The sequence below is a fragment of the Anabrus simplex genome, chromosome 8 (assembly GCF_040414725.1).
Source record: "Anabrus simplex isolate iqAnaSimp1 chromosome 8, ASM4041472v1, whole genome shotgun sequence".
NCBI classification, from domain to species: Eukaryota; Metazoa; Arthropoda; class Insecta; order Orthoptera; family Tettigoniidae; genus Anabrus; species Anabrus simplex.
In genome coordinates this window covers 106,012,868-106,037,429 of record NC_090272.1, presented here as the reverse complement: position 1 = coordinate 106,037,429, position 24,562 = coordinate 106,012,868, and the positions used below count along the sequence as shown (strand labels likewise).

General features: G+C 43.8%; 1 protein-coding gene across 1 annotated transcript in view; it reads right to left on the bottom strand.

The window, feature by feature from the left end:
* LOC137501900 (phospholipase B1, membrane-associated-like) overlaps nucleotides 1–24,562 on the bottom strand; it is a 96,186-nt gene that overhangs the window by 3,750 nt on the left and 67,874 nt on the right. The window contains exon 8 of the mRNA XM_068229059.1: nucleotides 22,936–23,089. Within this exon, the coding sequence (XP_068085160.1) occupies nucleotides 22,936–23,089 (154 nt within the window). The remainder of the gene's footprint in view (nucleotides 1–22,935; nucleotides 23,090–24,562) is intronic.

Here is a 24,562-nt window from a genome sequence, read left to right as displayed (position 1 = left end):
ACTTTGTTCTCTTCTTTCTGTACCTGTATGTTCAATGATTTAACCTAAATATTTGAAATGATTAACCTTGTTTATTGTGCTGTATTACGTTTGTGGTTCAATGTGTTTTTATTACCGTATTTATTTATTTATTTATTTATTTATTTATTTATTTATTTATTTATTTATTTATTTATTTATTTATTTATTTATTTATTTATTTATTTATTTATTTATTTATTTATTTATTTATTGCTAGTGTTGTAACGTCGCACTAACACACTGAAAGTTACCGGCTACGCGAGGATGGGAAGGGGCTAGAATTGGGAAGGAAGCGGCCGCTGCCTTAATTAAGGTATAGCCCCTGCATTTGCCTGGTGTGAAAATGGGAAAACACGGGAAACGATCTTCAGTGCTACCAACGGTGGGATTCTAACCCACTATCTACCGAATGCAAGCTGACAGCTGCGTGACCCTAACCGCACGGCCAATTCGCTCGTTTTGGCGTTGTTTTACGACAGGGTGCTCTTCCTGACGCCAACCCCATGTGGAGGGAGGTGTTCACTAATGAGTGTATCCGCGGTGACTGGTAGTGTGGTGTGTTGTATGAATATGAAGAGGAATATATTGGGACAAAGATAAACAGCCAATCTCCAAGTCAGAATAGTTAATGAGATGCGGTTAAAATCCCCGATCTGACAAGGAATTGAACTCGGGACACTTTGAACGGAAGTCATCAATGCTGACCATTCAGCCAACCATTCAGAAAATTTTAAATATCTTCCGAAACTTTTGAATAAATCTTCCAAAATTTTGAATCCTATCTTAAAAAATATCATTTTTATATCTGATACCACTGCCTCAGTAGGCAATCACGCGTCCAGAGTACATACCGACATCATGAGATGATTATGGAAGATGAATGAAGAATGCTGTGGACGTCCTCACGGTAGCCTCTTACAATAATGTTATTGTTTCTTTGTTCCGCTAACTACTTTTACGGTTTTTGGAGACGCCGAGGGGCCGGAATTTTGTCCCGCAGGAGTTCTTTTAGTGTACGAGTGAATCTACCGACACGTTCAAATACCACCGGACTGTCAATCTGTTTTACGTCGCACCGACACATATAGATCTCATGGCGACGATGGTAGGCTACAGGAAAGGGATCGGAGTGGGAAGGAAGCGGCCGTGGTCTTAATTAAGGTACAGTCCCAGCATCTGCCGGGTGTGAGAGTGGGGAAACCACTAAAATCCACGCCGACCCACCGGACTGAACCGGTATCGAACCTGCCAACTTGACCTCAGAGAATGTCGTTACCAAATTTCAAGCTACACTTCAACAAAACTCCAGGAAATCCCAACCCAAGCCACGCTCCAAACAGTGTTCCGGGATATTCCAAATCGTTCTTCCTACTAGTAGACGATCAATAACAAAGCATAACACAACACCTTACACAACACACCAAGCTATACATTTCATACATTTTTATCGTATGGGCTATGATAACAAAAATTTTCATGAATTAATATTTTTATTCCATCAACGCATCGCTGACATGTAAATAAATAAATAAATAAATAAATAAATAAATAAATAAATAAATAAATAAATAAATAAATAAATAAATAAATAAATAAATAAATAAACCAGCCAATCAATCAATCAATCAATCAATCAATCAAAAGTGCGATTACTCGGCTGAATGGTCAGCATTGAGGCCTTCGTTTCAGGGGAGGCCAGGTTCGATTCCCGGCCGGATCGGTGATATGAATCGCGTGTGATTAATTCTTCTAGCTCGGGGCCTGGTTGTTTGTGTTTGTACCAACACTTTCCCTTTCATATTCAGACAACACACCACATTACTACAAACCACCACAGAAACACGCAAAAGTGATTACATCCCTTCCAGGAAGGTCACCCGACTGTAAACAGGACCAAATCCACATGTGCAAAACAATTCACAGGGTGTGGGAAAAGGGGTAGAAGGAGAAGAATAACTCAATCAATCAGCTATGATCTGCATTTGGTTCTATCGCCCAGATGGCAGATTCCCTATCAGTTGTTTACCTAGCCTTTTTCTATGTTTTTAAAGAACTTGGAAATGTATTATTATTCCTTTACCGAGCGAGTTGAACGTACAGTTAGGGGTGCGTAGCTGTGAGCTTGCTTTCGGAAGATAGTGGGTTTGAACCCCACAGTCCGCACTCCTGGAGTAGGCTTTCCGTGGTTTCCCATTTTCACACCAGGCAAATGCTGGGGCTGGGGCTGGGGCTGTAACTTAACTAAGGCCACGTTGGCTTTCTTCTCACTCCTAGCGCTTTCCTACCTCATCGTCACCATAACACCTATCTGTGTCGGTGGGACGTAAAGCAGCTTGTAAACATTATTCATCTTCTTTTTCCAGTTTCCTTGAAAACACACAGGAAAAGATTAGATAAAAACTGATACGGATCTGCCACCTGGTCGACAACACTAAATGTAAATCAGTGATGACTGATTACCATTGTTAGTATTATTATTCAATAATTCATCTCGTTTCGGCTAAATATCAACCACGTCATTTCAAATGTCTCCTTCTTTAGGTTTTGACATTTGCTCATTGCTTCCGCATTCCTTCTCAGTTTGTTTCTTTCTCTTCTGTGTCCATGATTTTTCTGTTTTTTTTCCCTGGAAACCGTGGAATGCTGGAATTTTCTTCATGAATGGAATACACTCCAGGATGTCATTATGTGCGACTTCCACTTTTTCCAGATTTCTTTCTACCTCAATCAAGCAATCAATCAATCAATCAATCAATCAATCAATCAATCAATCAATACTGATCTGCATTTTGGGGCAGTCGCCCAGGTGGCAGATCCCCTGTCTGTTGTTTTCCTAGCCTTTTCTTAAATGATTGCAAAGAAATTGGAAATTGATTGAGCAACTCCCTTGGTAAGTTGTTCCAATCCCTAACTCCCCTTCCTATAAACGAATGTTTGCCCCCAATTTGTACTCGTGAATCCCAAATTTATCTTCATATTGTGATCTTCCCTACTTTTAAAGACACCACTCAAACTTATTCGTCTGCTGATGTCCTCCCACGTCATCTCTCCACTGACAGCCCGGACCATACCACTTAGTCGAGCAGCTCGTCTCCTTTTTCCCAAGTCTTCCCAGCCCAAACTTGGCAACATTCTTGTAACGCTAATCTTTTGTCGGAAATCACCCAGAACAAATCGAGTTGCATTTCTTTGGGTTTTTTCCAATTCTTGAATCAAGTAATCCTGGTGAGGGTCCCATACACTGGAACCATACTCTAGTTGGGGTCTTACCAGAGATTTATATGCCCTCTCCTTTACATACTTACTACAACCCCTAAATACCCTCATAACCATCTGCAGAGATCTGTACCCTTTATTTACCTTTATATTTATGTGATTACTCCGATGAAGATCTTTCCTTATATTAAGACTTGGGTACTGTGATGTTTGGTACATCACTGCATGTTTTCAATTATTGAACTATATATTTAATTGATAAGATCTATATATTTAATCAATGATAGGTCATGTTTAAATTAATATGTATATATATATAGGGTTTTATCATCCATTTCAATCATTTCATTTCTTTGTATCGCGGCTATAACGTATTCTGAACGAACAAATTATTGGGTAAAGTATTTCAACATCATTCATATTTATAACTTGCAGTAAATTTTCCAATAGCCGTTGTGAGGTGACCAGAGTCAGCAGGCTAATTTCAGCCCAGTTCCAGGAAAAGTACGTCATCTAGGTTACGAGAGACCTCACCCTCTCCACCTCATGAAGAGACAGTTGATACATTATAAACGCCCACTTTTCGTACTGCGCTTCCTGACGCTTTATTTCAGCGGGTAAGTTCAGCCTATGTGAATGAACGTAATGAAGCAACGTGATGGATTCACAGCAATACATAGGAGAAGGGATGAGACCTCGAATCTTACTGGACCATGTGATATGGCTGATGGAAGGAGACTTTTGAATCGATATATACCCGCCGACAAGAGCTGGAGACGACGTTGACATTCTTATTCTCACTCTTGGAAGACACTCTTACTACGATTCTACGTCTGCACATCGGAGACGATTTTAACTTAGTTCACTTCGCATCTGAGTAGTACCGTAGGATACTACTCAAAAGTTACTCTCATTGGGACTTGTTATCTCAATGACGAGAGGTAGTCAACGGGAGACCGGTTTTGACTATTATACGGGAGGAGAGCTTTTATTATGAATTTAGCTACACTACTGTTCCGTAATACGGAAGAATACAAGTGTATTCTCTCCATGAACATAACCCATGGTGGTTTTGCATTTAAAATTAGGACTCATTACCACTTTATGTTAGGAGTACAGTAGGAAGTGTTAAAGACAGGAAATGTAGAAGTAGGACTGGAATCTTACAACAGATGAGGCAGCCGGTACGAGAGATCCACACATCTTCAGCTTCAAGACAACAGAGTCTACATATGGTGAGCTTATGGCATGAGTTACTGCAAGTCTTCGCGCAACAGTTCATTTTCTTAGAGGTAATTTCATTCAATTTTTCTTTTGCTTCCGTAAGTTCAGATTTCGTTAATACGCCGTTACGTCACGTTTTTCATTCTAATAAATAGCTGTTTTAATTTGTATGTTCTGAAATTATTATTAATGATCCTTAAATTCCAAGTTAGTGTACTTAATGATTTGTGTTCCGTTCACCTCACCCCTGGGAGTTTTTTGAATCTCATTACGTATTATTATTATTATTAATTTTCAACTTTGGTTTTCAAGCCATAAGCTTGAAGACTGGCGCTCATGGGATATTGTTTATGGAGAAACAATTAGATATCATTTATGTATTTTAATATTAAAGAGACCCCCCACGTTATATTTCGTCAAACATCTGTGGGACGAGTGGGTACGTCACAGTACTTACAATGATCCCCAAAGGGAACTTTCAACCCATCAACGCAGTAATTAAACTGAGAGGACTTTTCCTATTTTTGAAACTCACAACCTGACTTTTAACCGCGTTTATCATCATACCATTGCCTACTGTCCGTCTCACTACATTATCGAGGTCATTTTGCAGTTGCTCACAATCTTGTAACTTATTTATTACTCTGTGCAGAATAACATCATCTGCAAAAATCCGTATCTCTGATTCCACTTCTGTACACATATTATTGCTATATATAAGACTAGCTATTACCCACGGCTTCGCTCGCGAGGATTTTGTAAGTTGATAAAAAGTACGTAATTGTTCCTCGGTACTACACTAAGACATTACCTGAAAATCCGTAAAGTATTAAAACTCGTCGAAAAATTGCATTTTATTTACGCCAGAACCTCTTTGTAAACCACGTTAGTGGCATTGCCTTTTGGGGCTAAGATGACCAAGCTACTGGCAGAAATAAATCTGGAACATGCGACATTGAACTCTACATGTGAGAAACAGTCAAAAAAGGGGTTTCTTGGGCTAGTATAGCAACTCTCCATTCATTTGGTATAGCTCCTTCATGCAAACAATAATCAAATAAGTACTTCAGATATGGTACTATATCCCAACCCATTGTCTTTAGTATATCCCCCCGAAACCTTATCAATTCTAGCTGCTTTTCTAGTTTTCAACTTTTGTATCCTACTGTAAATGTCATTGTTATTATAGGTAAATTTTAATACTTCTTTAATATTAGTCACCTCCTCTATCTGGACATTATCCTTGTAACCAACAATCTTTACATACTGCTCACTGAATACTTCTGCCTTTTGAAGATCCTCGCATACACACTCCTTTTGTTCATTAATGATTCCTGGAGTATCCTTCTTGGAACCTGTTTCTGCCTTAAAGTACCTATACATACTCTTCCATTTTTCACTAAAATATGTATGACCGCCAATTATGCTTGCCATCGTGTTATTCTTAGCTGACTTCTTTGCTAGATTCAATTTCCTAGTTAGTTCCTTCAATTTCTCCTTATTTCCACAGCGATTTCTAACTCTACTTCTTTCCAACCTGCACCTCCTTCTTAGTGTCTTTACCATTCTTTACCACCTTTAAAGGTACAAACCTATTTTCACATTCCTAAACAATTGCTTGAAATCCATCCCAGAGTCTGTTTACAATTTTATTTACCGTTTTCCACCGATCATAGTTACTTTTTAAAAATCTCCTCATGCCTGTTTTACCAACCATATGGTACTGCCTAATAGTCCTCATTTTAATATCTTCCTTTCTTTCACATTTACTTTTAACTACTACAAAAACAGCTTCGTGATCACTAACACCATCTATTACTTCGATTCTCTAAACAGCTCATCTGGTTTTTTACCAGCACGACATCCAGAATATTCTTCCCTCTAGTTGGTTCCATCACTGTCTGAATCAGATTCCCTTCCCATATTAACTTATTTGCCATTTGTTGGTCATGCTTCCTGTCGTTTGCATTACCTTTCCAATTGACATTTGGTAAATTGAGAACCGTTTGATTTTCTTGACCTGAAAGTAGCTATGCTCTGAGTGCCCAATCTTGATGGGTTCATTCGCGTCACGTGCCTATCAAAGGTGATCTTTTTTCTGGATGGAGAAGGTTATCTTCTCCACATCATCGTGTATATCATTGTTGTTCCGTCTTTTGTATTAACCATCTTCTTTAACAGGACCCTAAATGTTTCTCAAAGTCTTTCTTTGGCTTTCAGTTTTTTCAATCAGGCCTTTGTTGGTCATTCTGAGACATTACGCAACATATAAGACCGCTGGTCAAATGACACTTCAGTAGTGCCTCAGCTTCGCAATAAAGGATATTGACCTTTCGTTGTAGCTAGTATGCCATTTCCATATTGCTCATGCGCGATATGAAGGGTTCTTTCTCGGAGATGGAAGGTTCTGCCCATTCTTACAAGTACTTAAACATTTTTGCTCGCTTAACTTATTCAATATTTCCCGTGGTCCTTTAGAAGCATAGGCTTCGATCAATTTTCGCCAGTGGACTCTGCTGCGAACCATCCAACGAACTTCTCCCGAGGTCTTCCCTGCCTCGCTTGCCTTCTCCAGTACAGCCCTCTTCCAGGTCTGCCGTCGTCGACCTCGCTTTTGTGGTCTCTGAGGGTTCCACTCTAGTGCTTGCTTCTCGGTGGCACCATCCTGCTACCTCAACGTGTGTCCTATCCGTCTCCACTTCCGCTGTTTTATCTGGTTTCCAATCGGTGTTTCCCCAGTTATTTCCCATAGATCTGCGTTACTGATCATGTCCGGCCAATGAATGTTTAGGATCCTTTGCAAATACCGGTTTACAAAGGTTTGGAGCATCTTAGTGAGTCCCGTAGTAACTTTTCAGGTCTCAAATGTATAAAGGAGGACAGACTTAACATTACTATTGAAGATCCTCAATTTCTTTCGATGAGATATGGTGCGGTTTCTCCAGAATGGATAGAGCTGCACTATAGCGCCATTGGCCTTCCTCACGCGTGACTTCATATCCTCTGAAGCCCCACCTTGTTAGTCTACCATACTTTCCAAGTAGGAAAATTGGTCCATATTTTCAATTCCCTGTCTATCTAGAATAAATCGTTCTTGGATATTTGAGAACAGCCTCATATCAATCAATCACCACCGATTTACATTTAGGGCAGTCGCCCACGTAGCGCATTCCCTATCTGTTGTCAACCCAGAATTTTCTTCAATAATTGCAAGGAATTTGGAAATTTATTGGACACCTTCCTTGGTAATTATTCCAATGCCTAACTCCTCTTCCTATAAACAAATATTTGCCCCAGTTCGTCCTCTTGAATTCCAACTTTATCTTCATATTGTGGTATTTCCTACTTTTAAAAATATCACACAAACTTATTCGTCTAGTAATGTCATTCCACGCCATCTCTCCACTGAAAGCTCGGAACATACTACTTAATCGAGCAGCTCATCTTCTTTCTCCCAAGTCTTCCCAGCCCAAACTTTGCAACATTTTCGTGACGCTACTCTTCTGTCGGAGATCACCCTGAACAAATCGAGCTGCTTTTCTTCGGATTGTTTCCAGTTCTCGAATCAAGCCCTCTCCTTTATATCCTTACTACAACCGTTTATATGATTACCCCAATGAAGATTTTTCCTTATATTAACACCTAGGTACTTACAGTGATCCTCATAAGGAACTTTCACCCCATCAACACAGTACCGTAATTAAAATTGAAAGGACTTGCCCTATTATTGAAACTCACAACCTGACTTTTAACTCTGTTTATCATGATACCATTGCCTGCTGTCCATCTCACATTATCGAGGTCTTTTTGCAGTTGCTCACAATCTTGTAACTTATTGGTCTTGCTGGAATTATTGCCAACGACCGTAGCCGTGCTGAAACACCGAATCCCGTGAGATCTCCGAAAATAAGCAACATTGGGCGTGGCCATGATTTGGATGGGTTGCCACGCGCTGTTGGTGAGGGGTAAGGTAATGGGGGAGCGGATAGGTACTGGCCTCCTTTCCGTACGTAAACTCCGGCTCAGGCACACCTCTGCGAAGGTTCGGACATGCCGTCGGGCGGAATACACCCTTACCTTACCTGGAATTATTCTTGAGTCCGGATTCCCGTGCCTCATTTCCAAGCGTTTCTCTCGTTAATGAAATTTTTGCACGTCAACCTCCTTTCCTGTCCATCCGGGACATTTTTGGGAGAGTCGCAGACAAGGTTGATGCAATTTTTAAAGCAGTCAAGCCACTGTCTCTAGGCCACCCGCGGGACATGCCTGCATCTGGATTCAGGCGGATGACCATCTCGGCCACTGACTGTTCCTCGCTTAGCATGCCATGGCCATACCATTTCATAAGATTTTCGCGCCCATTTTCTCCCTTATGGTCGAATCGTGTGAAGGCTAGGGATCGGAGCAAGCGCATCTCCATTGGATGAAGGACTTGCTTCCAATTTCCAGCATTGCTTGCATGTGCACATCGGCCTTGTGCTCTCGCTGTGGCAGGTTTCGCGGATGCGCGAGTGATGGCGACATCTTGTTTTACGGAGTGTGAGAGTCCGGCTCCATGGCTAAATGGTTAGCGTGCTGGCCTTTGGTCACAGGGGTCCCGGTAGGGTCGAGAATTTTAACCATCATTGGTTAATTTCGCTGACACGCGGGCTGGATGTATGTGTCGTCTTCATCATCATTTCATCCTCATCACTACGCGAAGGTCGCCTACGGGCGTCAAATCAAGAAAGACGTGCGTCTGGCGAGCGGAACTTGCCCTCGGACACTCCCAGCACTAAAAGCCATACGCCATTTCATTTTTCATTGTGTGGAAAGTGTTCACTTTCAAAGTGCTCTTTCTTCAGAACTCCAGTAACCAAACCTTACTGGATGGCGCTGCATTCTCTACGGATTTTGTGCCAACTCATACTTCTTTGAAAAGCAAATATTCTTTGTTTTAGACTTCAGTACCCTGCGATTGGTATCCCGCGGTGTTTAAGTTGGTGAGGACTATTTTGAGTTACTGTTATTGAGTAGTACGTGATTGTGTATGTACTGGCTTCTAAAAACTACAGAGTAATCGTGTCTGTCAATAGACTTTTCATGTGGATCTATTTATTTTGATCAGGCAAGGCAACTGTGACTCGATATATATATATATATACACTGACTGACAGAGCAAATGCAACACCAAGGAGGAGTGGTTCGAAAGGGATGAAAGTTGGGGAAAAAACAGAGTCGGCACGGAAGAATAATTGATGTTTATTTCAAACCGATATGCAGGTTACACAATGCGCACGGCATCGACTCAGTAGGATGTAGGACCACCGCGAGCGGCGATGCACGCAGAAACACGTCGCGGTACAGAGTCAATAAGAGTGCGGATGGTGTCCTGAGGGGTGGTTCTCCATTCTCTGTGAACCATTTGCCACAGTTGGTCGTCCGTACGAGGCTGGGGCAGAGTTTGCAAACGGCGTCCAATGAGATCCCACACGTGTTCGATTGGTGAGAGATCCGGAGAGTACGCTGGCCACGGAAGCATCTGTACACCTCGTAGAGCCTGTTAGGAGATGCGAGCAGTGTGTGGGCGGGCATTATCCTGCTGAAACAGAGCATTGGGTAGCCCCTGAAGGTACGGGAGTGCCACCGGCCGCAGCACATGCTGCACGTAGCGGTGGGCATTTAACGTGCCTTGAATACGCACTAGAGGTGACGTGGAATCATACGCAATAGCGCCCCAAATCATGATGCCGCGTTGTCTAGCGGCAGGGCACTCCACAGTTACTGCCGGATTTGACCTTTCTCCACGCCGACGCCACACTCGTCTGCGGTGACTATCACTGACAGAACAGAAGCGTGACTCATCGGAGAACACGACGTTCCGCCATTCCCTCATCCAAGTCGCTCTAGCCCGGCACCATGCCAGGCGTGCACGTCTATGCTGTGGAGTCAATGGTAGTCTTCTGAGCGGACGCCGGGAGTGCAGGCCTCCTTCAACCAATCGACGGGAAATTGTTCTGGTCGATATTGGAACAGCCAGGGTGTCTTGCACATGCTGAAGAATGGCGGTTGACGTGGCGTGCGGGGTTGCCACCGCTTGGCGGCGGATGCGCCGATCCTCGCGTGCTGACGTCACTCGGGCTGCGCCTGGACCCCTCGCACGTGCCACATGTCCCTGCGCCAACCATCTTCGCCACAGGCGCTGCACCGTGGACACATCCCTATGGGTATCGGCTGCGATTTGACGAAGCGACCAACCTGCCCTTCTCAGCCCGATCACCATACCCCTCGTAAAGTCGTCTGTCTGCTGGAAATGCCTCCGTTGACGGCGGCCTGGCATTCTTAGCTATACACGTGTCCTGTGGCACACGACAACACGTTCTACAATGACTGCCGGCTGAGAAATCACGGTACGAAGTGGGCCATTCGCCAACGCCGTGTCCCATTTATCGTTCGCTACGTGCGCAGCACAGCGGCGCATTTCACATCATGAGCATACCTCAGTGACGTCAGTCTACCCTGCAATTGGCATAAAGTTCTGACCACTCCTTCTTGGTGTTGTATTTGCTCTGTCAGTCAGTGTATATATATTCAATATTAAAAAGTGTTACCTAAACACAGAGCAGTTAGGCGAGTAACAAGCATTTTACTTAAGTATGTAATTCGTCTTTATTCGTGGTGAAATTAGAGCTCAAGGCCCTCTCTTACACTTAACCACAACATTTAAAATACTATTTAATTAAAACGTAATTTAAAATAACACAACTAATCAGTTTTTAAAAATTATATAGTAGTAATAATAGCAAAATATAGAGATGGTTGTAGAATGTACCACATGACAATATAAATGAATATGATAATAGTTATAAAACTAACAATCAAGCAAAGTCACCTCTGTACATGCCATGGAGGCCCTTGTAGGGGTGGAAGGTAAAGGCTTCCACTATTTTTAACCTCGGCACGTGATGGGGTAGAGTGGTTAGCTCTACATTCTGCCGCCTTTGCCCCAGGAATTAACCTGGTACTCAGTTTTGGTGTAGGCTGAGTGAACCTCAAGGCCATATGTACCTCGGAAAGTGGAAATCTCGTTTCTTAAATATTACGACTTCCTGACGGGGATTCGAACCCACGTCCTTCTGTGCGAACCGAGCACGCCTTTACCGCCTCGGCCAGGCAGCACCTATAAAACTACCAATAGTAATAATAAAATAAGAAAATACAGTAAAAACCTATAACCAGCAAATACACCTCGAATTTTTATGAAAACGTGCTCATTCACACTTCACTCATCGCGCAAGTCAGCTAGAAGCATTCAGCAAGTGATTTTGGCAAGCCATCTTAAATCTCCCACGAGAACGCAAATCTTTAATGAAAGCAGGGAGGTTATTCCACAGCCTAGGGGAGTAGTGACTGAGAGATATAGTTAAAGAGGAGCCAGATCGTGTATAGTGGTTATGGCAGGAGGATGGTTGATGAAAGGTAATTCGGTACACCTGAGTTTAGAACTCGATGCAGAAGGGATGATATGTGGAGACTACGACGCTCATGCAACTCCCTATAATAAGGTGAAATGTCAGAATCATATCGCAGCTTAAATATAAATCTGATACAGGTGTTCAAACTCCGTTCTAGCACCTTATTACCGTATTGATATATGTCCGTAAGTACAGTGTCGCAGTAGTCTAGAACAGGTAAGAATAGGGATTTTACCAGTTGTATTTTAAGATGTTTTGGAAGTATCGTCGAGTAGCGTTTATGAGGAAAAGGTGAGTTCTGAACTTAGAGGCATGTATCTGTCACTTAATACGTTATTTTTAATGTTAAATTTTGTGAACACACAATTTTCTATTTGACGAACCGCCACTGCTAGGAAGTACTCTAAAAAGAAAGGTGTTTTCGCCATTATCTTTATTAGCAATAAACACGTGTCTTTAATAGCCAGCAGACCACTGAACTTGACGACAGTAAACGTGATAGGGAAGGATTATGGAGACGCTGAATGATAACAGTAAATACATCCTGTAAGGTCAATAGACCATGATGAGTAGATAGGATCTTGAAGTCATTAATGATATCGAAGTGAAAATGTGTACTTAAAACTGCTTATGAAACCAGTCCACGAGGCGTGTGTTTGTGTATCAAAGAGCTACGCCTGCCATTAACCCACACGTCAACATCATTAGCGCCTCCTTGAGGGAGCGACTGCTTTACCTAGGGGGCAATCTCATCAGAGAGTTGGACTGAATACCTGGTGTGCTGATGTGGGATAACAACCAGACCTAGCGAGCGAATTGACAGCGGGGTTAGGGTCAAGAAACTGTGAGCTGGAGATTGTGGGTTCGAACTCCACTGACTGCAGCTCTGAAGAAGGTTTTCCGTGGTCTCCCATTTTTGCATCAGGTAAATGATGCGGCTGTACCTTCATTGAGATCACGGTCATTTTCTTCTCAGTCCTAGACCTCTTCTATCCCACCATTGCCATACGACCTGTCCGTATCGGTGCGACGCAGGGCCAATGGCAAACCAAGAAATAATAACCAACATTCTATCCAACGAGCTAGAATAACATAGAGAGGAGAAAGCGCTGCCTGGCTGAAGCTAATTGAACCAATGTTCTCCATGTTTTCAGTGATCACATAAGCAAAGGATGTGACTCTCGTATGATGAAAAATGTTGAAAATAGGCATTATAGAAACACTGGTGCAAAATTGAATACGGTTAGCCAAAGCTTAGGGCATTAATAATCACGGAGTGCGAATAGCGCCACTTCATTCATATTGTGGCGCGAGACCAACATCACCATTAGCTGATTGTAGGGTAGTTCGAAAAGGATACAAGGAGAATCGCCATACAGTGATATACAAACAGGGCGCGAAATCGGAACAAGAGCATTACCCTGCACGGCTGTTAGAGTTAGGCATAAATTACAATAAAAACGGTGGACATAAATGAGTGCCGGGCTAAAATGAAATGGCGTATGGCTTTTAGTGCACCGAGCTCGATAGCTGCAGTCGCTTAAGTGCGGCCAGGATCCAGTAATCGGGAGATAGTGGGTTCGAGCCCCACTGTCGGCAGCCCTGAAGATGGTTTTCCGTGGTTTCCCATTTTCACACCAGGCAAATGCTGGGGCTGTACCTTAATTAAGGCCACGGCCGCTTCCTTCCAATTCCCTAGGCCTTTCCTATCCCGTCGTCGCCATAAGACATATCTGTATCGGTGCGACGTAAAGCAAATAGCAAAAAAAACAAAAAAAAACAAAAAACAAATAAAGCTTTTAGTGCCGGGAGTGTCCGAGGACAAGTTCAGCTCGCCACATGCAGGTCTTCTGATCTGACTTCCCTACGTGACCTGCGCATCGTGATGAGGGTGAAATAATGATGATTAAGACGACACATACACCCAGCCCTTGTACCAGCAAAGTTAACTAATTATGGTTAAAATTTCCGATCCTGACATGAATCGAACCCTGGCCCCTGTGACCAAAGGCCAGCACGCTAACCATTCAGCCATGGAGCCGGGCAGTGCCGGGCTGAGTGGCTCAGACGGTTGAGGCGCTGGCCTTCTGACCCCAACTTGGCAAGTTCAATCCTGGCTCAGCCCGACGGTATTCGAAGGTGCTCAGGTACGTCAGTCTCGTGTCGGTAGATTTACTAGCACGTACAAGAACTCCTACGGGACTAAATTCGGTACTGGGGCGTCTCCGAAATTCGTAAAAGTAGTTGGTGGGACGTAAAGCCAATAACATTGTTGTTACAAACAGCAGTGTACATTTGGTGTACGTTTGACTGAAATAGGTTTACATCAAACCAAAGCACAATACACAGAGAGTGACACATAGCTTTCAGGAACATCGCGGAGAAGAAAAAGAATGAACTTAAATATCAAACGTCAATGAATCGTACAAAGGCAACAAAAATGATCTCTCAAAGGCAAAAGATAAACAGGTACCAAAAAATCATCGCTTATCACAAGTCGGAAAAAGGGAACATTATCAGTCACCACACATACGCAACACCTTACTCCCATTAGTGCAGCCGGACGCGGAGCGTATGGCTGGCGTTCTTGAAAGCGAGAATCTAACTTTTCAATGTCCAATCATCACGTATAATCTCCCTGTCACCTTATTATACGTTCTCGCGCCCACTCGCTTTGTTTTGACAACTCAAAACATGGCTGCCATTTATGAACTTGCCTCCGCAAGGAGCGCTGATGTCAGGCGTTCCGCCCCTCTACGTTATTTTAGCTCGTTGATTCTATAACTTAATTTACTTATTCATCACACATTTCACATTCAGGTACAACGATGTACAGCATCAAACATAAGTAATGGTCCTTCTCTAGCAGTCGCACATGTTAGAAGTCCCATAGCGCACGGCATACACGAGTGTTATGGCTGAGCTATGTATTTGATTTCCCCTCCCCCTTATACTATTTACTATGTCTATTTTTATGGTTTTCAACTTATTTTATGCACTACTGTTATTTCGCCCCTTTGAGTTGTGCCCTTGGGCAAATTGTAATAAAGAATTCCTAAATTATGGCCTCAGTGTAAAGGAGCCTTTTCCGCCCTGGGAGCGACCTGCCCTGTACTTGTCTCCCTTTGCTTTCCCTCCCTTGCCCCTGCGGATGCGCTGTGCTCTTCTCACGCAGCCTGTGTGTGTCGCTTTGCGTCACGTGGTCTTGCGTCATCGCTACTCTTGGCGAGGCCGCGTGGGCTCGCTGGGAGTAGGCATTCTTGGTCTTGCCTTGCTCTCTAACTTGAGCACTTCACGGACCCGTCTTCGAACCCAGGACCACTAGGGGTATGGGAGGTAAGCATCTAAGACTTGCTTAAAACTTACGGATGATGGGAGGACATTCCTTCGATTGTAAGCCACTGGATGGACGCTGAATGTTGTTTTAAGGCATTATAAATGCCGAGTTGCTTGGAGATTGTAAAGTTATGTGTGAACCCTTGGGTCTGTTTATTGCAGCTTTGCTGCAGCTTAAGTTATTGGGAGTTTGTGCCCTTGGTAGTTGTAAATATATATATATACGTTGAATGAGGTATTCAACTTCCCTAGGAGTCTTAGGCACTCAGAAGCGTTTTTAATGAAAGTATACGGTACTATTGTATGTTATGTTAGGGGTATTTGCACTCCCCCTTGAGTCACTTGAAGTGGCGTATTGTTAATAAGCCTTATCCAGAATTTGCTATTATATTTTAGTCCTCTGGTGTTAAACTGTGAACAGGGCTGGATCCCTGTGAATTAGTATAGGGCACGTGTCAACGTAACCTTAGTGATGTTGATATTTGAATATTTAAATCTTCTCTACTCTTTTCGGTGTTCATCTATTTTGTTCAATAAACTTTGTTAAGCTGATTTCCTACGGGTATCAGTGTTCTTGCCCTCTGGGTGGTTTCCTATCCTCGCAAAGTCCAGATCCTATGGAGGCCGCACCTTCTGAAGGTTTGCCAGTGATAATTTACGGTACAAAAACTGATAGCAGAGCGTTCGTTAGATCTGGACTTGTTTTCGATTAGCCGAGGAATTTGAGCCCGTAACATTCTTTCCGTTTCCAGCATTTCTTTAGTTGTCGTGTCGCTTATATTAATTGTACCATGTCCATTCGAGACATACCTTATCCGGGTTCCCTGCGGAAGGAGGAGCTTTTATATGAACTTGGGATACGTAACTTAGAGTCTAAAGGCACCGTCAAGGCCGATGAAATTTTGTTACAGAATGACTTAAAGAGACCCATTACAGTGCCTCATTATACTGAAGGTGAGGTCGCTAGTGCGCTGTCCCTTATCCAGGCTAACCTTTCCAATATTGCATCTGTGATGGATTTTCTGGAGAATGACGTGGCTTCTCCTCATCAACTTAAGAGACTACAGGGTAGATTAAATCATTATTGTCAATGAGTGGAAGATCTCCTTTCCCTGGAATTGAAGGAAGAGATATCGGGTCAGGTTCTGGTATTAAAGGACACATCAGCTGACCGTTTAGATAAAGTGGAAGCCTGGTTAGCTGGGCTATCCATTAAAACAAAGGCCGCTCTTCCCCCACCTGCCCACGTGGAAGGCGAGTTGAACCAACAGACTCGTAAGTGTGAGCTTGACGAGGAGAGAGCTTCGCTTCCACCGCAGCAGTCTGTTCATTTAAATGCTGCTTCTGATTGTCGCCCCTTGAACCAACAGTCAACCTTGCCATTTCTGAGTTCACCCTTTTCGAATATGCCTCATCCTTTGAATATGATGTTGAAAGGTGCCCCTCGTTACTCCTTAAATTCGGCAAGCGATGTGGTTTCCTTTCTTTGGTTTCTGGTTGAATTTTTGGATCACGCCTTAGTCTTTGGGTTAACGCATGTTCAAATTCTACAGATTATTTATCCATATACGGTCGGGGTTTTGTCAAATAAAATCGTTAATGCTATTTCGAGCCAATCCTCACTACATCAGTTCCATGCTCATTTACTGGCTCAGTTCATTCCTCCTAGGGCTCTTCATTCGCTAGTCCAGAAATTTTACTTTAGAGTGCAGCGCCTGGACGAGACTTTATCGGAGTTTGTTTCGTATATTAAGTTTTATGCCAGAGTTTTTGCGCTGAATTTTACTGAAGAGCAGATTGTGGCTACGATTGTGGAGGGCATTTCTCCAGCATACCGTTCATGTTTACGCTTCGCGTCCCAGCCTCGCAATTTTGAAGAGTTGGAGGCGATGGTTGTGTCCGCGGAGGGTTTTCGACATGCTGATTCCCTTCGAGTTGAGAGTATTTCGTCCTTGGCCTGTGATAATTCTGGCTCTCCGCTTGTTAGTAAACCTGCCCCATTAAAAAGATGTTTTGGTTGCGGGGCTTCTGATCATCTTCGAAATAAGTGCCCTGTTCGTTCTCCTAGCGCACAGGTGTCGGGTGCCAGTTCGGGCACCAGGGTTCAGTCTAGGGCTTCTAATGTCGTATGATTCAGGTGTGGGGTTCCTGGTCACGTGGCGAGGCAGTGTTCGCGTAAGCCAAATGTTAGCTGACTAGACAGGGAAGCGGGAAGCGTTGGCCTCCCCGATCTATCGCCTGTTGATCAACGTTATTCTAGCATTTCTTCCGGGGAACATTCTTCTGGCTGCCCCCTTCAGTGTTTAGGCATATCTAATGAGGTCAAGGGTTTAGCCCCCTTTGTCAAGGTAGAGATAAATAATGAACCGGTATCGGCTCTTTTGGATTCGGGAAGCGTAGTCTCGTTTATTAGCGAGAAGTGGTTTGCTCTCAATAGTTCTGTTTGTAAATTTACCGATGTCCTGCCCGTTTCTCTGTCGTTTTGTTGCCGCAAATTCTTCGAGAGTTGAGGTTTCCGGCGTAGTAAAGTGCAAAATTCGATTGTCTAATTTTTCCTGGAAATTTCCCCTTTATGTGGCTAAAAATTTGCCGTATCCTATAATTCTTGGCTCTAAATTTTTGGCGTATACAGGGCTGCTTTTGGATATGCAGGAGGGCTCCTGCTGGTTTAAGTTTTGTAATACTACTAAGATACCCTTACTTATGTCTAATTCTGTTTCTTCATCTGTAGTGTCACCTCCTCAGGATCAAATGGTATCTGACCTTAGTCATTTGCCTGAGGATCAAGCTGAATGTATTAGGGAAATATGTAATGCTTTCCCGGAGGTTTTTACCGAGAAACTGGGGATGACGAATCTTTTAGAGTACAAGATGGAGGTCACGGACTCGGTTCCGGTTAGGTCACCGCCCTATCGCTTGGCTCCTCCGAAAATGCAAGCGTTAAGAGATAGTTAATAAAATGTTGGATCAGGGCATTATTCGGCCGTCTACTTCTGCCGACTCCTCCCCCATCTTCCTGGTCCCGAAGCCTCAAGGTGGTTATCGCCCTGTGCTGGACTATAGGGCGTTGAACAAAAAGTGGTATTGCAGTCAGTTCCTCTCCCTGATCTGCATTCTTGCTTCTCATGGTTCAAGAAGGCTAGATATTTTACTGTTTTAGATTTAAATCAGGCGTACTATCAGATTCCGTTAGCTGAAGAGTCCCGTCATTTGACAGCCTTCGCTCCGGACTGGAACCTTTACGAATTTGCCGTCTACCCTTTGGCATTTCCACTGGCGCTGCCGTGCTTACTAGGCTGTTTGATCAACTGTTTTCTGACATCAAGTTTAACTACCTTTATCATTATCTTGATGATGTAGTAATTTACTCCGAAACCTTCGAGGATCATCTCCGCCATTTGAGGGAAGTGTTGTCCCGTCTTCGCAAGGCTGGCCTCATGGTCAAACTTTCTAAATTATCTTTTGCCAAGCCCCAAATGTTCTTCTTGGGACATACAGTGTCATCCAACGGCGTCTCTGTTGATCACTCTCGCACCCAGGCCATTCGCCAGTTCAAACCTCCTCGGGACGTTAAGGGGGTTGCCCGCTTTGTTGGGATGGTGAACTTTTTTCGGAAATTTATCCCAAATTTCGCCAATCGAGCCGTGCCTCTTAACGCCCTCCGACGTAAAGGGGTTAAATTTGAATGGGGGCCCTACCAACAAGCTGCCTTTGATAATTTAAAGTTGGCCATATCTAACGCTCCGGTGTTGGCTATGCCTGACTTTTCCAAGCCTTTCATCGTTCAGACCGATACATCGGCGTCTGCGGTTGCGGCTGTCCTTTTGCAGGACTCGTAATTGGGGAGACGCCCCATTGCGTATCCCTCTAGGACCTTGTCTTCTGTCGAAGCCAAGTATTCTGTATACGAGCTGGAAGGATTGGCGGTTTTGTTCGCCTGAGAAAGGTTTCGTATTTACCTAGAGCATGTAAGGTTCGAACTCGAGACTGACAACCAAGCATTGAGCTGGGTTTTGGGGAAGCCTAGGAAAACTGGCCGTCTGGCCCGTTGGGCCATTAGGATCTCGGCTTTTCAGTTCAACGTACGTCATATTCATGGTTCGGACAACGTAGTCGCCGACTCTCTCAGTCGGATGTTTTCGGATCAGCCTATTCAGGAGGGCGAATCTTCAACTTCTGAGGTCCCTTTGTCATTACCCCTAGCGGGGGCCATCTTGTCCGATACTCCATTATTGTATCACGACATTGCTAAGTTCCAAGCGGAGGACCCTACTTTGGGACCTATTGTCCAAGATCTTAAGGAAGGGAAAATTATTGATCCTTATGTGTTAAGGAATGGCGTACTGTGTTGTCCCGCCCATCACGATCATAAAATGAAGGACGTTATACCCTCTGTCCTGGTGCCTATGATTTTTAAATACTTCCACGAAACTCCTCTCGGTGGCCATCTAGGAGTGTTTAAGACTAGGGAGAAGATTAGGGAATATTTTATTTGGAAAGGGCTTGACGCTGAAGTACGTGAACTTGTTAAAGCATGTAAAATTTGTGCGCTCAGTAAGCCTTCTCCTAACACCCGTATCGGCCTATTGTCCTCTAGTCAGGCTACTCTCCCTGTGCAGCGCCTCTATATCGATTATGTAGGCCCTTTGCCGAAATCTAGGACAGATGGTAATAGGTTCGTTTTCGTCTGCGTAGATGGTTTTACCCGTTTTTCCTGGTTGATTCCGACGAGGTTAGCCACTTCTGAGACTACTATTAGATGTTTGAAGTCCATATTTTCGTCATTCGGTCCTTGCCAGTACTTAGTCTCCGATAACGCCAAGGCCTTTACATCGAAACTGTTTAAGAAATTTTGTTTCAGCTTGTCCATTTCTCATGTTACCACATCTCCCTATTACCCTCAACCTTCGTACGCTGAGAGGGTTAACCGAAACTTGCGCTCTGCTCTCATGCCTTTCACCACGACGATGTTTTGAGGTTTTGAGGTGGGACACGTCGTTGCCTTGGCTTGCATTTGCTTTCAATTCTGCGGTACACGAGGCTCATAAATTCTCCCCTAATTCTCTCATGTTTTCTTTCGTCCCTAATTCTCCGCTCACCAATTTGTGGAACATAAATGAGTTGTTGCCAGAAAAGATTGATCCCCCTAACATCAGGGCCATTTGGAGGAAGGCTAAGCAAAACCTGAAGGTCTCGTACGAAAAGAAACGAGAGCGCTATGATAAGGGGCGCCGTCCTACTGATCTTGCCGTCGGAGACAGGGTGTTTGTTAAGAATTTCGTCCCTTCTGGGAAGCTCGCTCCTCGCTCCTCGCTTTCGCGGGCCCTGAGTGAAGGTTTATTATATTTTCCAATTAAATCCGATTCTGCCTTGATGCCAGTGACGGCAGGTTGTTGGTTAGGAGGCCAGGTGAGCGCCTGCATTCCACCTGTCTGCGGCGTCGACACACTGGACCTACATCGGGAGTTCCGGTCTGGGGAGCACTTTCCTATGACAGCAAGAGCACTCTCGTGGTTATCCCACGCGCCCTGACTGTAGATGTGTACGTCCGTCTGGTGATTCGACCTGTTGTGCTGCCATTCATGAACAGCATTCCCGGGGTTATTTTCCAACAGGATAATGCACGCCCCATCCCACTTTTGTAACCCAACGTGCTCTACAGAGTGTCGACATGCTGCCTTGGCCTGCTCGATTTCCCGACCTGTCCCCAATACAGTACGTATGGGACATCATTGGAACGACAGTTCCAGCGTCATCCACAAACGGCATTAACCGTCTCTGTACTAACCGAGCAAGTGCAACAGGCATGGAACTCATCCCACAAGCTGACATCCGGCACCTATAGGACACAATTCATGCACGTTTGCATGCCTGTATTCAATAGTCAGGCTATTACACCGGTTATTAATGGACCAGCATGGCACATTTGCGATGGCTTTTCTCGCGCGGATATTAACATATAGTCTTGTACCTTTAATCAATTAAATATTGTTACCTCGACAAATATATTGCCAAAATTTCCGTATTATAGATTTCTTATTTCATGGTATTTGGATTTCTTTCCGCCGCTGATTTGGAGGCCCGGGGCGATTTCCGGCTCTGCCACGAAATTTGAAGAATGGTATGTGGGCTGGAACGGAGTTCACTCAAGCTCGGGAGGTCAACTCCGTGTACTGGGCTCCTGAAAATCCTCACGTTAACGTGGATAAGCATGTTAATCTACCCGGTGTTAATGTGTGGTGTGGTCTGTCATCGCGCGGTTTGATTGGCCCATTCTTCTTTGAAGGTACCGTAACTGATGAGGTGTATCTTCATATACTCCAAACATTGACTTTACCTGTCATCCGAGAGGTGTTTGAAAATAAAAGATTTTACCTACAACAAGATGGCGCTCCGCCTCACTACCACAGAGATGTAAGAGCCTACTTGGATGAAAATCTACCTGGACGATGGATAGGTCGAAGAGAAGCTGTTGAGTACCCGCCACGGTCTCCAGACCTTACACCCCTTGACGTCTACCTATGGGAGACCTTGAAAATTGAAGTTTATCGACAGAAGCCAGCTACACTGAACGAGCTGCGAGAAACCATCGAGGCATCCTGTGTGGCTATCACACCGGCATCACTGACAGTCGTAGTTCGGTCAGCAGGTCAGCGACATCAACGTTGTTTGGCTGCTAATGAGGGTCACTTTGAACACATAAACTAACCTTCCCCCGTGCAAGAATTGTGACGCTATATCATTTTACTCCATTAATATTGACTATGAAAGTGTGTCTTCATTTTTCCGGACACCTCTGTAGATACAGTACATTATTGTTATTAATGGGGAAGAAGGTGGTGTAGCAGTTTAGCTGATTGGCTGTCAACCCGGTGACCATGGTCTGATTCCTGGTGTCAAGGAGGGCATTCGACCTTAAATCCCCGGCCCCAACTCTTTTATGCCTCAGTGCGTGCACGGACCCTGAGCAAGCAGGCTAAGTTACCGAAGATGATGATTATAGAGACTATTGTTTGGCATCCAGCAACAATCATTTTTTTTTTAATTTCAGTTATACATAACTGCAATTTACTCGTACTTCGGGGGTGCGAAGGTAAAATAATTGAATGTTTGGGGTATGTCAACCAAGAAGTTTGAATGTCCCTGATCTAGACAACGCTGCGCAGTAATAAGTCATTGTTATAGGCTAGTGACCGTGAGACGGCAGAGTCTATCTTCTGCCTCATGTTCAGAGTTATTGTTGTCTTAAGACGTAGACTTTTACGACCACTTTATGACATTATAAAATATAATTTTTGGGATGTCAGATCGTATAATACTTAATATAGGTCACTAAATTATGTGTTACTGCTCTGAAGTCGATCCTGGTTGCTGGTTCGAGTCGCGTCAGCCTACAGATTGCGAGGTGTCGTGTGGTCAGCACGACGAATCCTCTCGGCCGTTATTCTTGGTTTTCTAGACCGGGGCCGCTATCTCGCCGTCAGAGAACTCCTCAATTCTAATCACGTAGGCTGAGTGGACCTCGAACCAGCCCTCAGGTCCAGGTAAAAATCCCTGACCTGACCGGGAATCGAACCCGGGGCCTACGGGTAAGAGGCAGGCATGCTACTCCTGCACCACGGGGTCGGCAATAAGTATTACACATTCCCAAAATTGCAGATAATATACATAACATATACTATACCTAAGGCATGTGTCTTCTGGCTCAGGTGGAAGCAGTCGTAGGACATGTAGGTGTAGTCGGTGGTATCACCTGTCGTAGGAAAAGTGATGTGCATGGTGAAAGGTTGAAACACCACCGTAAAGTCATCCTTCTCGTGGTAACGATCACTGTTGATCTAGAGAGAGAGGTGAGAACTAGTATTAAACATCTGCTGTGGGGATGTAATTTACAATGCAGTGTAGTGAAAACTAATCGCGAACCTTTCTCATTTAAATATGATACACAAGCTATGAGCTAAAGAAAGAGAGATAATTACTTTAATGATCTCATTTTAACATGATTATTTAATTACGGAAATTATTATTATCACTATGATTATGACATTGTACACACAAAAAGGATACACTATTTACATATTGTTACATGGTAATGGGACTGTCAGCTCTCCTGAAGCCTCTTCGGTAATTCCTGGAAGAGACGAGTGAGTTAGAATGGGGACCGACCAGCTAGTCTGTTAGTACGTGATATGTAGAGCGGTCCCGCGAGTTATTGGTGTTGTCGGAATGGAGCCAAGTGTGCAGTCGTCGTGCAGTGTGATAGGCAACGGACGTGCGTTTCAACATTATTACATGGATTATTACGGTGATTTTTTGTGCGAATGCAGCGAAGTGAATGTGAAAAGTGAAACATGTCATTCAAGATTACACGGAGGATCACTGTTCCAGGTAAAGACTGCCAACCGAAGACCTGATGTAAGGACGAGAGAATGTTGTAAATAGCCAGTAATTAGTGAAGTTTTGTCCTTTATTGTCAAATATAATTTTGTGTGGGTGGGGGAGAGAGGGGGAGAGAAAGAGAGAGAGAGAGAGAGAGAGAGAGAGAGAGAGAGAGTATTGACTGGGCCATCCTAGATTAAATGAATTAGTTCAGTAAAATAGTCACTGTTCTATTTTTATCTATAAGGATGGTCGGAAAGAACTTGAAGCGGGTGTATGAGCGTTAGAGCATTAGTCATACTGATAAGCAACTTGAAAAATTTACGTCGATATCTCGCGCCATTGTCATTTTATCAAGTGCTGAAGTTAGCCAATCAGATCGCTTTACGGGCGTCTTCAAATGGGCTTCGGTAGTGTTTTGGGCTGTTGCTAAATCTACGCGTGCTTTATGACCTTCTAGAGAGTGCCAATAGAAGAAATAAACTTCTCCAGGGGAGGGTGTTAAACAAGGACCTCCCTGTTAATAAACTCAGCCCATAACAAGAACGCTGCGATGGTATTGGCTGAAACCCGCGGTTTGTTAGTATTTGATGCTAATTTCTCGGCGTGGCTCTCAAACCCGACCAAGCTACGTGCAAATTTAGCAACACCGCATCGTAAAGTCCATTTCCATTCGCCCGCGAAGAGATCTGATTGGCTAACTTCAGCAGCTGATAAAATGACATATACTCGGTTCACGTTGTTTCCGACCACCCTATATATACCGGATGGCCCAACCAGCCCTTAATTTTTTTGGAGATGCGAACATCAAAGAACTCATATATCATAGCCAACCTAACTTCAAGTGGGTTGAATGAGAACATTCATTAATTGATTCATGAAACTCTATCCGTGGCTGAGAGAGAGGATTTTCCTTATTTATTTATTTTGTC